Source organism: Sceloporus occidentalis, unplaced genomic scaffold (assembly GCF_023333645.1).
Source record: "Sceloporus occidentalis isolate IW3139 unplaced genomic scaffold, rSceOcc1.0.p SCAF_5, whole genome shotgun sequence".
NCBI lineage: Eukaryota > Metazoa > Chordata > Lepidosauria > Squamata > Phrynosomatidae > Sceloporus > Sceloporus occidentalis.
In genome coordinates this window covers 154,436,518-154,451,599 of record NW_028316985.1, presented here as the reverse complement: position 1 = coordinate 154,451,599, position 15,082 = coordinate 154,436,518, and the positions used below count along the sequence as shown (strand labels likewise).

Below are 15,082 nucleotides of genomic sequence, written 5' to 3'. Positions count from 1 at the left end.
GATGATTCAACTGTTTGCATTGCCTTCAGTAGGACCAAAGTGCAACTAATGTTATTTGTTTCAAACACATTTTCTGCCTTTAGTGTAACAGAAGCTTGATGCAAAAAAAAGAGAAGTGTTTTCTATAATGTTTATAATGAATTGAATTATAATGAATTGTAAAATTGTTTACAGAACCAAAGCCTTCTGGAATGAATAGTAGGAAAAGAAGAATCTTCCAAGGATAGCCAAACTGTGGCTCAAGAATTTCAAATGGCTGCTCAAGAAGAACAACTTTCAACCAGTTAATTAAAATGAGAGAGAGAGAAAATGAAAATGAAAAAAGTAAACGGAAATTGAAGTAAGGTTGAGCAATGAATGACTTATCAGAGGCAATACTGTTAGTGAACCCAAACGTCTAAGAATTACTGTATTTTCTGGCGTATAAGACTACTTTTTAACACAGGAAAATCTTCTCAAAAGTCGGGGGCTGTCTTATATGCCGGGTGTCATATTATAGGGCAGATGCTGAAACTTCCGAGCTGGACTGGAGAATCTGTGGTTGCCGCATATGGTGGGGGGAGTTCAAAAACGGCCGCGGCCGCATCCCCACCATATGCAGCGATCGTATGAAAGCAGCTACCACTTTGATAATCTTGGAGACAGGGAGGGCTGGCCAGGCAGGGAGAGCTGACCAATCCAAGCAGGCTTTGTATGCAACAAGGGTTCCTGCTAAGGACCTGTATGTCATAAGTGTTTGAATTTAAATTATCATATTGAAATCAAATCTGATGTTTTTTAAATTTTTATTTGGTGTGCGTTGGAAGAGTCTTATACGGTGAGTACATCCCAAACTCTATATTTTAACTGGAAAAGTTGGGGGTTGTCTTATATGCCCAGTCGTCTTATACGCCAGAAAATACGGTACCAAAAATTATGGGTGTGATTTCAACATACTGTAGTTAAGAAAAATCCCTGGAACACAAAAACTCTACTACAAAAATGCTTGCAATCCAGACATACATGCTAGGGATGTTAATATTTTACTATTTTGTCCTTGCAAGTAAGGATGAATCATTTCCAGTTTCCTCCTCATTGCAGAGAAAACATGCATTTCTACTCAGTTTTTGACTGGTATTCACGTACTTCAAAGTGTTTCATGACATCATTCTGCACATAAACATATGTTTTTGCATGAGACTTGTGGATGTTGGTGCAAAAACCACTGTTTCTAGGCAGCCATGTGTGTTTTTGTACAACACTGCTGTCTTTTTGTGCAGAAAGGAGCAATCTTGTACAACAAAAATCTTGCACAGAAAAAAAGCAATCTTGCACAACAGAACTATGTAGCTATTTTGTGGAAGGTATTTGTTGTGCAAGCTGGCTGGGTTTTGCACAGATAAAAGCCTGGGAACAACAAAAATCTTTTTGCCAACAAGAAGCCTACAGAAGTGTGGCTATTTTTAATGCTAGACTGCTGGTCTTTTTTGCATAAGATTTGCACACATTCATGACTGCCTGACTACAGCAGGAAAAGTAAACAACAGCTGTCTCCAGAGCCATTTACAGATCAAAGCAGAGTGAAAATGCAGATAAATGAGCCCGAGGTTGAGGCTGGTGTACTTTGGACACATAATGAGAAGGAAAGACTCATTAGAAAAGGCAATGATGCTGGGAAAAGTTGAAGGCAGCAGTCTGAGAAGACAGCATGCCTGATAGCTAGACTCTGTTAGGGAGGTCATGGGTCTGAATTTGCAGGACCTAAGCAGAAGCTTTGCCATGAGTCAGGGACAAAGCTTGGACAGCTAACAACCAAGATAAGCCTGCCTCACTAGCACCCCCAGGAAGTTAAAAAAGCAAAGATCTACCAGCTGGCCACCAATACCAGCATGGTGTACTGGTGTGAACATTGGACTACAACTCTGGAGATCAGGGTTTGATTCCCTGTTCAGTCATGGAAACCCACTGGGATACTTTAGGAAACCTTAAAGTAAACAAAGTTTGGCTACCAGTCCTGAAAAACACCAAAATTAAAACCCAGCAAAATGCAAATGAATACCACCCAGGATCAGGGTTTTTCCCCAGCAGACAGTGGACCACTAATTAAGCAGACATAAATCCTCCTTGCATATCCTCCCACCCTGAGGCCTTACCGTTCAACAACAGAGCTATACACAGATTAACATGTAAATCACTCCTCCCAACATAGACTCACACAGTATATATATACCCCACTCACTTCCATGCCAGCATTCTCTAAAGATGCCAGCGAAACATCAGGAATAAACTCTTCTAGAATATGGCCACACAGCCTGAAAAACCCACAAAAAACTATGGATGCCAACCGTGAAAGCCTTCAGCTTCCCACTGGAGTTACACACACACTCTTTGGTCCAGAAAAGCCTTAGAAAATAGATAAGTTCACCTCAGGGTCACTATAAATTGGAAATGAGTTAGGATATACAACTTATGCTGAAAGCTGCATGACAAAGAGGAAATGGTGTGCACACCCATAGCGCACCACATGAATGAGCCCCATTAGTTTCAATGGGGTTCAAACACACACACAACTTGCCTTACACAGTGGGGTCCCTGCACAAGGCAAGGGCACACTGTACTTGTACACAAATGTTCCATGGAAGCTAAAGAGATATGCAAACTGATTGATCTTATTTTTGGCATGAATGAACCTGAATCCTCCACAGAAATGTATCTTTAAACAGAAACATTGTTGCATAGAGGATGACATGATTCAGTAATGACAACTGTCTTAAGAATAAAGCATAGCTCATTTAGAAGTAGAGCACACAATTTGTGTGCAAAATGTCCAAGGTTCAATACTGGATATCTGCAAAAGAATCATAAAGTAGGTGATGTGAAAGACTTCAGCCTAAGACCCTGGAGATCCAACGATCACAACAGACACTTCTTTGAACCATGTTTCTTGGTCCTAAATCAGTGTCCTATGCTTCTTCAAAAAAGTAAGGCAATACAATAAAATACATGAAGCTGTTTCTATAAACCTTATTAATAATAGTACTTGATTCAGATGTCACTAGTTAACCTTCCTGGGGCAAAAATAAATGCGGGTGGGGTGAGGGAAGAGAGAATAGACAGATTTGCCCTTAAAACATTTGGCTGGTGAGAAAGTAAATTTGCCCTTCAGCCCTGGAGATGTGCCAATTAAATCAGATACACATTAGTGAGGAAATGATGCTGCTTTAATGTTGCAGCCAGAATAATGTTAAGTACTTTAGGCAATAATGTTGTTTTTCAGAGTTTGTCATTGTCATAATTGAACTGCAAAGGTTTTTTTTCCCTCTCTCTCTCTCTTTTTTGGTCATCCTTTATGCTGGGTTTGAGCTTGAAAAAAGCTCTTTAGGGCTTCTGTAACCGCCCTGTTTAAAGCAGCACAAAAACACCAAGAATTATTTGCCTACATTTGCAATTTTAATTCGCTCTCTTTTCTGGGTAGATTAGATATATTGCTCTTCAAACAATGTTGCCACTATCCTTTCTTTTCTTTGTTTTCTTAATTGGATTTTCTACTTTATCTACTTGTTTTGTGCCATTGTATGAACTAAACAATGAAGCTAGGAGGAACTAATTTTAAGTTATGACTTTTGTGTAGATAGATTAGATTTAATTTGCACTTGACTAGTGATCTCCAATACCATTTCTTTAATTACGACGTGTGGCAAAATGCAGGAACTGTGTTCCTAAACTGAAACAGTTTAGTATAATTTACAAAAGTATATTTTTCTTGAAATACAACATTGCTTTTTCCTGTGTCTATGTGTGTGTGTGAGGGGAGGAATAATAGATTCTACTCTTGCTAGTTTGGCTTTGTCTGTACGTAATAAATTTTATTTTATACTTAACGGCCAGAATCCTACATAGCTTTCTCTGCATAATGAATCAATGGGTAGGGTCAACACTTACATAAACCCCCTTGATTTAATGGGTCTACTCTAGCTGGGGCTAATAGGATTCTGGTGGGGAATAAGCTAGGCATTACTCACTACACTGAAGAGACAATGGGACAGCTTTTCACAAAGCTGCTTTAGTGTGATGAGAGGGTGGTACAATTGGGATTCTGAAGCATATGGAAGAAGACAGTTAATACGGAATTTCAGTTAAAAATGTGCTCTTCATCCTGTTATTTAACCATTTACCTTTAGGGAAAATAGCAGTTTGGAGGTAAATATTAATTCCTCTTCCCAAGCAATGTTCTATGTTCAACTTCTGGCACTGCAATTTTTAAAGAACATGTATAGATAAGGTATTGATTGGGCATATTTAATGTAGGCCTAAAATGTGCTGAGGACCAAAAAAAGAAAAAATCCTTTGAAAAGTTGCACACCATCTCTCTTAAATACATCTACAAAACTAAGCACCTGAAAGGTGGAGGGAAACCCATCTTTATTCACACTTGGCTGCAGTGAAGAAAGATATTCTCTCCATTTCTGTAATAATTATATTTGTGCTTTGCATTTTTCCTAGTTGGAATACATCCAATTTGAATGTGATTGACCAAAACTTGGATGTAGTACTCATAATAATGACCTTGCCAGTATCCAGTGCTATCAGTACTGTCCTACCTGAGAGGCTTGATCTAAAATCCATTAAAATCACATTAGGCTTCTTTACAGCGCATCACACTGATAGCTCAGTCTCTCATAACAAACAAGGATCTCTACTCCTTTTCTTTTCTATCACTTCCAGACAATCACCTGTTTTTTGGTCCCTAAATGCTATGGCTTATATTAAGAGAGTGTGTGCCATCAATGGAAAGACTCCTTCCTATGCATGTAATCTTTGTAAATTTTGTTCTTTTAGGCAAGAACAAATAATTTTACCATTTTTCACTTGCTGTGAGAATGTCATTGAAAACTGGGGCATTTTTGAAGACTATTTGGAACTCATACTGTATTAATAAATGTATGTGGATTTTGAACAGAAAACAACATTTTCTGCACAGAAAATAAGGTTCTTACATAGAAACTATCATTTTTTTGTGTGCAAAAAATCTTGTTTTCGATGTATAAAAATGCTATTTTCTGTGTGAAACCCCTCATGTGCATATTTTGCACAGAATAAGTTCCAAACTGCAAAGATTCACTAGGAGTCTCCTCAACTGGAAAGAGTCAGGTGGGCAGGGGGCAGCATGTAGAGCAGCTGTCTATGGGGAATAGACCTATAGGTGCTGCACAGCTGGCCCTGCCTTTTTCTAAAGCAGTGGTTCTCAACCTTTCTAATGCTATGACCCTTTAATACAGTTTGTCTCGGTTCCTAAGACCATCCGAAATATGTTTTCTGATGGTCTTAGGCGACCCCTGTGAAAGGGTTGTTCGACCCCCAAAGAAGTTGCAATCCACAGATTGAGAACCGCTGCTCTAAAGTAACTTTAGGTGCAGTAGAATAAAGTGTCTTATCCATAGTGTTGAAAAACATCAGCAGGCTAGCTGGGTTCTGAATATAAAATGGCCGAGAGGTGTCATCTTGTTCCAGGCCTCACACAGCAAAATGGCTGGCCCTATATAGATGTAAGGATCATTGATATTTTAAGATAAAAGAGGAAAGTGCTGAGCAGAGTGAAAATGATACCTCCTGCACAGTATAGACTTATTTCTGGTCTTACAGAAATTAGAGGGGGAAGGAGCTAAATTGGGGCTGCCTTACTCATGATATTGTTGTTGTATGCCTTCAAGTTGTTTCCAACTCATGGCGGCCCTAAGGAGTTTCTTGGCAAGATTCGTTTAGAGAGGGCTTGCCTTTACCTTCCTCGGAGGCTGAAAGAGCGTGACTTGCCCAAGGTCATCCAGTGGATTTCCACAGCCAAGCAGAGATTCAGACCTTGGTACCCAGAGTCATAGTCAATGCTCAAACCACTATAACATGACGGCTCTCCTTCCTCATGGTAGAAAAAGCCAATTCCAGAGCAAACCAAAAGATTTGGTGGCTCCAAGATTTTAAACAGATCTGCTAAAGTCTGTCTTGGCTCCAGGAGGAGTTCTAACCCTCCCATTTAATGAGGTTCTTTCCTAGCAGCTGCCCAGCAAGGCTTGAGAGGTCTATGGCTTGTTAGCATGGAAGTCTCAGAGGCAAGCATGGTGCACAGAATGTATGGAATGAAAGGCTGTTTTGCAAATAAGACCTAATTGAGTTTTGCTTGCAGACTCCTCTGAGTGGTTTCACTGGTCCCCATGGAACTGCAGACTCCCTTCTGCCACAGATAATTGTGCTCCTGTTTGCGATGCGCTTGCTTATCTTGACATGAACAGTCATGCCAATCAAGGGTCTTTGATTATTTCTAATATGGTCACTTTGCTTTGAACTCTTGTAGTTTCAGGACGGAGGTCTGCAGCCCCAATTCACATCAGACCAAACTTAGGCTGTTTTCTGAGATAAGATCTCCTGTAAACAAGCCCTGAAGGGCAAAGAATGTTGCTTAAAGACAAACATTCAAGTTTGAGAGAAGGAACTTTGGAGTTGCCCAGTTTTGAACTGATTTTGTTCAAAGGCTTTTAGTACACTTTGGGAGGAGATGTAGGGATGCATTGAATATTGAGCAATCACAAAGCTGAAGTGAAGCACTAAAACACTGTGTGGGATAGAATCCAATTCAGTATAACAAAATAAAAAATAATGGTCTGTTAGTCCCAGGTAAGAACTAGTTCTAATGTTGTTGTGATTTTAGTCTGCATCAATAAAAGTATAGTGTCTAGATCAAGGAAATTAATAGTACCACTGTATTCTTCTTTGGTCAGGCCCCACCTGGAATACTGTGTCCAGTTCTGGGCAGCAAAAATCAAAAAGGAGAAACTGGAGCATGTCCAAAGGAGGTCAAATAAAATGATGAAGGGTCTGGAAACCATGCCCTATGAGCAACAACTTAGGGAGCTGGGGATGTTTAGCCTAGAGAATAGCAGGTTAAGAGGTGATATGATTACCATGTTTAACTATTTGAAGGGATGTCATTTTGAGGAAGGAACAAGCTCATTTTCTGCTGCTACAGAGAACAGGACCTGGAACAATGGATGCAAGCTACAGGAAAAGAGATTCCGCCTAAACATTAGTAGGAACTTCCTGACAGTAAGGGCTGTTCGACAGTGGAACACACTCCCTCAGAGAGTGGTGGAGTCTCCTTCCTTGGAAGTCTTTAAATAGAGGCTGGATGTGTACCTGTTGGGTATGCTTTGATCGTGAGTTCCAGCATGGCTCTTGTAGTCTCTTCCAACTTTATGATTCTATGAACTTAAAAACAATCATTTTCATTCTGTCAAACAGACATTTTGCATTCTGTCAAGTCACTAAGATTTATATTCAGGTGTGGTAGATTTCAGGGTTTTGTTCTTGCATAGAGCTGAAATGTGAAAAATAATTTTTTAAATTACATTTAGACAGTTAATGTCTAACTGTGTAACTGCATTCCCATGAGGATAGTAGGTTGGGAGCACATACACATGGATGACAGGGTTTCAGAGCCAGAAAAAATGCAAAGCCACTCCCTTCTCTTTTTCCATCTACCAAGGTGCTGTGGACATGAAACTTTGATCCTGCAGATGACAAATGTCATCCATTTCATATCTGAAAATGAACTCAGCATTTTCAGGGACCTTTTGTGCTATGCCAAAGGCTGTGCTAACTTCAGGGTGAGGCCCACAGGCTGCCCTTTTCCTGATCAAGAAGCAACTTTGCGGTTATATTTCAAATTAAAACTAAAATTAATATCAGAAGTACTTTAAAATGAGTCTGCCTGTTAGAAATATGTTGGACGGACACCTAAAAATAACTTCCTTTGAGAAACTTGATACTTTGCAAGCAAGCATAGCCATGATAAATTAATAGCCTCAGGTATTTTAGATCCAGACACTTATTGAAGATATTTGGCTCTGAGGCACAGGTGGTATTTTAATAGCTTCTTGAAAACTTTGTAATTGTAACAAATCTAAACAACCAAGTGCAAAGTGCATTAACCTGTGCTAAGTTCAAGGAATGTTTTGTACCTACTCTTTTTCTTTTTCTTATTTATTTATTTGGATTATAAAATTCCAAAGTATTACAAACTTTATATATTACAAATAAACTAGTTTATTTGAATCCCTGCACTGGGAGGAAGGCAAGATATAAATAAACATAATAACAATAATACTTCTAATAATAGTTTGCCTGGAACAGTACAATAAGCAAAGTAATTTTACCTAAAGCAAAATCTTTTAAGATCCATTGATATTTATCCACCAAGCTCCTTGTGATATTTTCTTTCCCCTTCCATTTTATCCTCATTACAACCTTCTGAGTGTCGTTACAGGGTCACTACAGTTCAGGAGTCAACATTTCCATAATAAAACAAGCAAACTTTATTCAGAAAACCAATGAAATAACAGCAGTTACACAGCATACTGTACATACTCAATTATAAGTGCTGCAGCAGAGAGAATAGAGGGGACCAGAGCTTCTTTTAGCTGCTCCTGGGATGGACTAAGCTCTAGGGGATGGCTCCTTTTTTTGATAAGAATTAAAGTACTGTACTTACATTGACCCAGGTTTCTGGAGCCAATTTTTTGACTAATATTTCTAGACTTATACATAAGTATATACAGTCATAAAAGCACATAGCAATTCAAACTTTGGGCAGGCTTGCATACCATTCGTCTATAGAACAAAACATACTTGCATTTCCCCCTTTCCAGGGGAAATTTCTTTCCAACCTCACTCATATCAGCCAATTCTCAAAAGACTGGCCTTGAAGCTCCCAGCCAGATATCAACTCCCCACACATATGCCCCAGGAATGTGAGCAACCAACATCATCATTAACACAACACATCTCATCCCATCATCAGTTATAAAAATACTAGAAGTGCCCAAAGTCTCTTATCAATTTCTGGAACTAGATAAGGTAGAGGTAACAATAGGATTTTATTTTAAATTTAAGTATTGTTGATTACATCAAGTTAAATTTAAATCCCAGGCAAGCAAATTAAGCCTACCTTTATGATCTGCTAAAATTTAACCACTGGCTCTGTTCTAAAGCAATAATCAAAGTATCTTTGTTACTAAGAATTATAAATCGGATCAAACAATTTCTTATTATAATCTAGATGCATGTGTCAAAAGCAATGCTTACACAACTATGGTTGCTTTTACTGAAGTTACATACATTCCATACAAACAAACATTTCCCTTTTCATTTCCTGCAAATAAACTGCCCTGAAATGTAACCAACTGCTTAGTTAGTTCTGGAAGATACTGGAGTTTCAACTGTCTCTAAACAAAGACACATGTGCCTACACACTGGTTACAGATAGTATGATTCCTAGATTGTTAGCTATTTTCTTTGTTTCTGAGATGGTGACAGATTGAGATTGGGGCAAAGCAGGCAAGTTTGGCAAAATGCCTTGAAATGAAAAGAATAGAACACTGAGGCATATAATCTCTTACATTGATTTCCCAGTTGCGTATGTCATGTGCCTTCAAGTTGTGTCTGTCGAATGGTAACCCTCGGAGAACCTATTTTGGGATTTTCTTGGCAAGATTTCTTCAGAGGAGGGTTGCCATTGCCTTCCCCCAAGGTGAGAGCATTTGACTGGGTTTCATGGCCAAGCATAAATCCTAATCTGATTTTCTTCAAGGGTGACTAGGTAATCAAATTAGGACTGTTGTGACCTATAAGGCATATTGTGTGCATAGGACATGCACACATATCTGGGTGCGCATGTGGTGGGTGTATTCACGTGCACTATTATACAAAGCAATCTTCGCAGATTATGAGTGTGCATAAATGTGCCTTCAAGTCTCCTGCTGACTTATGGTGACCCATGAATTCCATAGGGTTTTCTCAGAAACTGAATACTCAGAGGTAGTTTTGCCAGGTCCTCCCTCTGGAATATAGCCTGCAGCACCTGGTATTCCTTGGCAGTTTTCTATCCAAGTATTAGGCAGGGTTGACCTGCTTATAAAGTTTTTTTTCACCTCTTCCACCCCCGCCTACTCCTGGGACAGCAGCACTCACCTGTGCATTTAACCCATTTGTTTCTAAGGATAAAGACATCAGGGAGTTTCTAGAGGGAACAAAAATACAACCTGCTGAACTAAACTAGGGTTCTTATAATTATAGTAGTATTCATGTCACTGTTTTAACACAAGCAGGCTTTACATAAAGGCTGAGTCTTTATGCTTCTCTGCATTTAAGAAAAATCCCAAGAACAATAGCAGCAGAGTGATAAAATGAGTTCACAATTCAGCAAAAACTGGATCTACTAGTTGTAAACAGATTCCCAATAGTCTTTGCCAACAGCATATTCTCAGGATCAAATACAGCTACACCCATGCAATGAGCCTGCAAAACACAGCCTCCACTCCCAAAAAAACAAGGTGGCAAATCTAGATTTTTAGGCAGGAAGCAAAACCTGGAAATTATTCTCAAATGTAGATAAGTCCAGGGTAGGGTTCCTCAAGCTATGCTGACTGTCAGTGGTGGAAACTCATGCAATACCCTGGAGGACACCAGAGAAAACTAGAGATTGGAGTAGACGACTCAATTTTTTTGTTACAGACATGTCAGTTTCACCCTTTCAAAGTCCCAGGGAAAGAATGTCACATTAAATGCCACAGAAAACCCTGGAGATACATCACAATATAATGCAACACTTTTCTGTGACAGAACCTAGTTGTAACACATTATAAAGTAATGTTTTTATTGTTACATTTTCATGCAAAGCGCAATGATAGCCCTTTCTAACAATAATAATCTGTTCCCAGGAACCTCTGGGGGACACAGAGATTGCCAAAACCCAGAAACAATAAATTAAAAGTGGCTGGAAGTCTACTTCTGGTTCTGAAAAACAATTTTATACTATACAATGCACCCGCTCAGAGAACTATTTAAAGGTTTAAACCAGGGGTGGGCATAGTGAGGACTGTGGATTGCATGCTGCCCCTGCATGACATTTTTGTGGCTTCTGAAGCCCTCCACCTCTCCCCTAAATTACCCCAACACCAATTGTCTAAGTTTCAGATGCAATTTTGAGACCATTTTTGTTCCATAAAGCACACTGAAGGCCTCCACACATGGGACACATGAAACATGCCTGCAAGTACTATAGAACCCTGTATGTGTGTATGTGTGTCTTCAAGTTGCCTGTTGACTTATGATGATCCAATAAATGTCAGGGGTTTTCATGGAACATTCAGGAGGTGGCTTGCTATATCCTTCCTCTGAAATATAAGCTACAGTGTCAGATAATCCTTGGCAGTCTCCTATCTACTTACTAACCAGGGCTGACCCTGCTTAGCTTCCTAGATCAGAAAGGATATAGTGCTTTCAAGGTATTTAGAACTCTGTATTACCTTGAAAGATCTCTATTTTTCTCAGCAATTCCTCTCATAATGGCATCAGGAAATATTGCAATGCCAATTCCTGTTGCCATTTTGAGATGGACTGCAGAGACAAATGGAAATATTTGGGTGTGGTGTACAAGGGTGTCTGGGTGAGGTAACTGACCCATGGTCTCCATACAGTTGTCCACACATATTTTAAACTATTCAAAAGCCTCTTATGGGAGCTTCAAGAACAGGTGATTCATATTTTTTAATGACAGTCCAAGGAATATTATAAGGGCTGAAGACTGAACAAATGAAGACGTGGGGGGAGGGGGAGAGAATACATGCCTACTAGGCTGCAGGTTTCTTACTCCTGCCTAGAGTATCCTATTAACAGAACAAAGATACACTGTAAGCAGTACAGGTGGTAACTGTCACACAAGTCTTGAAAGGGGTAAATAAAGCTGGTGCTAGAGTAGTCAAAAACGGTTTGTGGTTTGTTTTGTTGTTCACCACCCCCAAGTTGATCTTAACCCATGGCAACCCTGTGGATGAGACATCTTCAAGACTCCCTGCCTTTCACTGTACTGCTCAGTTTCTGCAAACCTATACTTGTGACCTCCTTAATAGAACCCATCCATCTAGCATGTGCCTTCCTCTTTCTAATTCCCTCCACCTTTCCTAGCATTACTGTTTTTTCTAACAAATCATGCCTTCTCATGATGTGTCTGAAGTACGACAGCCTCAGCCTATGGACACATATATTTAACGACGGTATAGAAGCCTTGCACTCATGGACTACTTTACAGAAAGAGGGTGAGTGGTAAAGAAAAATGAAAGAACTTAAACAACAGCACAGCGCAATGATAAGAACTCAAAATTTCTGTATCTTATTTCTTTCTATCCCACTTTCACAAATGTGTAAATATGCTTTAAAACCTATGGCTTTAATATTACATTGTTAGTGCATCTGAAGAACATAAGTAACCATGAAAGATCATGCAAAAAATAAACCAGTTAGTCTGAAAGGTACTAGAACATTTCTCTTCCTTGCCCTCTCTTTTTTCTTTTGAATAACATATTACTTTTGAAAAGGTGGATCTGCATGGTAGTGGACCTGTCTGTACCTTTTCAAAAGGTAACATTACAATTTCTCCTTGGTGTACAATAAGCACAATCATTTGCATAAGGGCACCAGGAATACGGACATTTTTGAAAGAAATAAAAAGTTTCATAAAAAGTTTCAAGTGATCAAATTTTTCCTGATCTTGGGAAAATTACTTCTGATGATAAATCCACAGGTCAGGCTGGCTTGTGGAATCTGTGCCCTTTCAAAAAAATACATTTATCCCCAACATTTGGTGTTCCACATGAACATCCAAAAGCAAATCTCAACTGTTTATACTCACCAGTAAACATTTTTGTAACAGCTTTGCTCTGTTTCCGGGCAGAGCATAGAAGCAGCAACCATGGAGGAAAAAATTCATAGTGACTAGCTAAAAGTTCAGCTATAGTTCCAGATAAGCTTGTAGATGTCTGATCACTTTCTGCAACGTTACAACCTTCATCTACTGAATCTACGAGGAGGAAGAGACTTTGCTGGGGAGCCTTTGCTCCAAGAAGTGGAAGAAGTATGCATCTGTAACAAAGAAAGAAAGAAAAAAGATTACACACACACATTCTCTTTTTGTTTCTCTTTCTCTCTGAAATTATATTCTACTTGTACCTGGATCCTCCCATCCCTGTACAATGGAGCTTGTACATATACTCAATAGTAATGTTTGTTTTCAGCCAGAGTAGTACTGCAAACTGCTGACCCTCCACATGTTTTGGACTATATCTTCCACAATTTCTTATCACTGGCTATGTTGGCTGGGTTTTCTGGAAGCTGAAGTCAAAAACATCCGGAGGGCCAAAGATTCTCTCTGCTCCACCTTATGCACTAAAACAGATGAGGGGAAATGCTTTTCCTGTAATTGTGAGATTGTTGGCTTACTTTCAGCCAGATTAATTCAGTCCTTTAGTTTGTAAACATTAGATTCTGTTTTTTTAATGTTAGGTTGAAGTATGGAGAACAACTACATTCATATCTAGTGTGATATGCATGGATATGCAGCTACCTACAAAGCTGTAGTAAAACACAGGAACCTAAGCTCAGTAGGAACTGGATGGATATGTATCGCAATGGATAATTTATCATCGTGATGTGCAGTACTGTCAGTTACAATCCCCCTCTACCCCAAGCTTAAGGAAAAGAACTAAAGGTCCGTGGTCTTTTATGCTACACCCACTCATTTCTTTGACCGGGTGAATGAGAAGCTAATGGTGAATGTTCCAATTGTGAGACAATCTATGACCAGAAAAAGTTCAAGTAACTGACTGTTTGCTGAAACATCTTGAGATATCAACTGCTGAATTTGTTTCACCATCCAAATTTGTTAAGTAGCAAAACCAAAGTTGCAGTGAGCTGAAAGTGAACTATCTAACTTATGCTGCATGATAATATGCTGGTGTTATATGGCAACCTGCTCAGATCCCTTACCCATCTTTCCCCCAAAGGTAAGTACCTCCTTTAAGAAGTATATATTTCTCTCTCACACACACAGCAAGAGAGCAGTTTAGGGATATGCACAAATAGCTATATAGAATCCTTGCCACCGTAATCACTTGGCTGCATGAAGTAGCCTCTAGGATACTTAAATTCAAGTTGTCCCTTGTGTGAGCAGCATCAGAACTGAAAAACTCACAAAGGTTAGTTTGCACAGGTCCTAATATCTCAGTCCTCTCCAATGGTAGAGCTAAAAACAGTCCAAAACTAGACTCATTTTAATACACCAAGTGTGGGCAGTAAAAAGTGTTTTCAGTCTGAATTTACCTAACTATTTCATCATAGGACATAATATTTCACAGTAAAAAAAAACAAAACCAACCTAGGACACATTTAGTCTCTGATTATGATATTAAATCCCTAATAATAGTGCAAAATAAATGTAATTAAGACCAGAAAAAGCACCACCAAAGTAACTCAAATTGACAATCAGAGCTTAAGGATTCAGCCCTAAAGATCTTAATATCCTAATACTGACTATTTCACACTGAACTTCTAGTTATCTAAAGCTACACCTTAAAATAAGTTGTTTTTTTTTAAATAGTATTACTAATTATCTAAAGTTCTGATCATTCAACATAGCTATTGGGATGAATCATGCTGTAGTACTACATTATTAACAACAACAACAACAAATAATCAGCATAACTTGCATTTGTGACATACCAAAGCAATGATTCACTAACCACTTCTAGTAATACAGTCTCATTGACAGACCACATGAGCAAAAGATCCAATCCATTTTCAATGTGTCTTTTTGTATTACTAACTCATGTACTGTATCTTCCACCAGCATATGTTTTCTTGAGAATTTGTATTTTTTCCTTGTCTGTATAAAACTGGCTTCTCATTTCACTACATTCCTATTTGGCAGCAATTGGTTGCAAAAAGCAATTCCTACACTCTATAGTTTATCACATGGGGCAAATCCCATGCAAAAACGGGGGGTTTAAATTGGGGGGAAAAACCCACAAAGGCGGGTTGATTTTCACACAACGTTATTGTTAAACTAATGTTAACATGAACGGAAAGTGGAGGGAAAGTAGACAAGAGTGGCTTTTGCTTACCTTTTGTTTGGGTTAACACAAGTTTAACAATGACATTTGTGAAAATCAACCCACTTTTGAGGGTTTTTTCTACCTTTTAAATCCCATTTTTGTGATAAACT

At 38.9% G+C, this 15,082-nt stretch overlaps 1 protein-coding gene across 3 annotated transcripts in view; it reads right to left on the bottom strand.

Annotated features, from left to right (window-relative positions):
- ANKRD50 (ankyrin repeat domain 50) overlaps positions 1–15,082 on the bottom strand; it is a 62,267-nt gene that overhangs the window by 15,668 nt on the left and 31,517 nt on the right. For 2 of the 3 annotated variants that reach the window (XM_089525830.1, XM_089525831.1), the window contains exon 3: positions 12,716–12,945. The exons of the other annotated variant lie outside the window; for it this stretch is intronic. In XM_089525830.1, the coding sequence (XP_089381956.1) occupies positions 12,716–12,945 (230 nt within the window). The remainder of the gene's footprint in view (positions 1–12,715; positions 12,946–15,082) is intronic. 3 annotated transcript variants of the gene reach the window in all.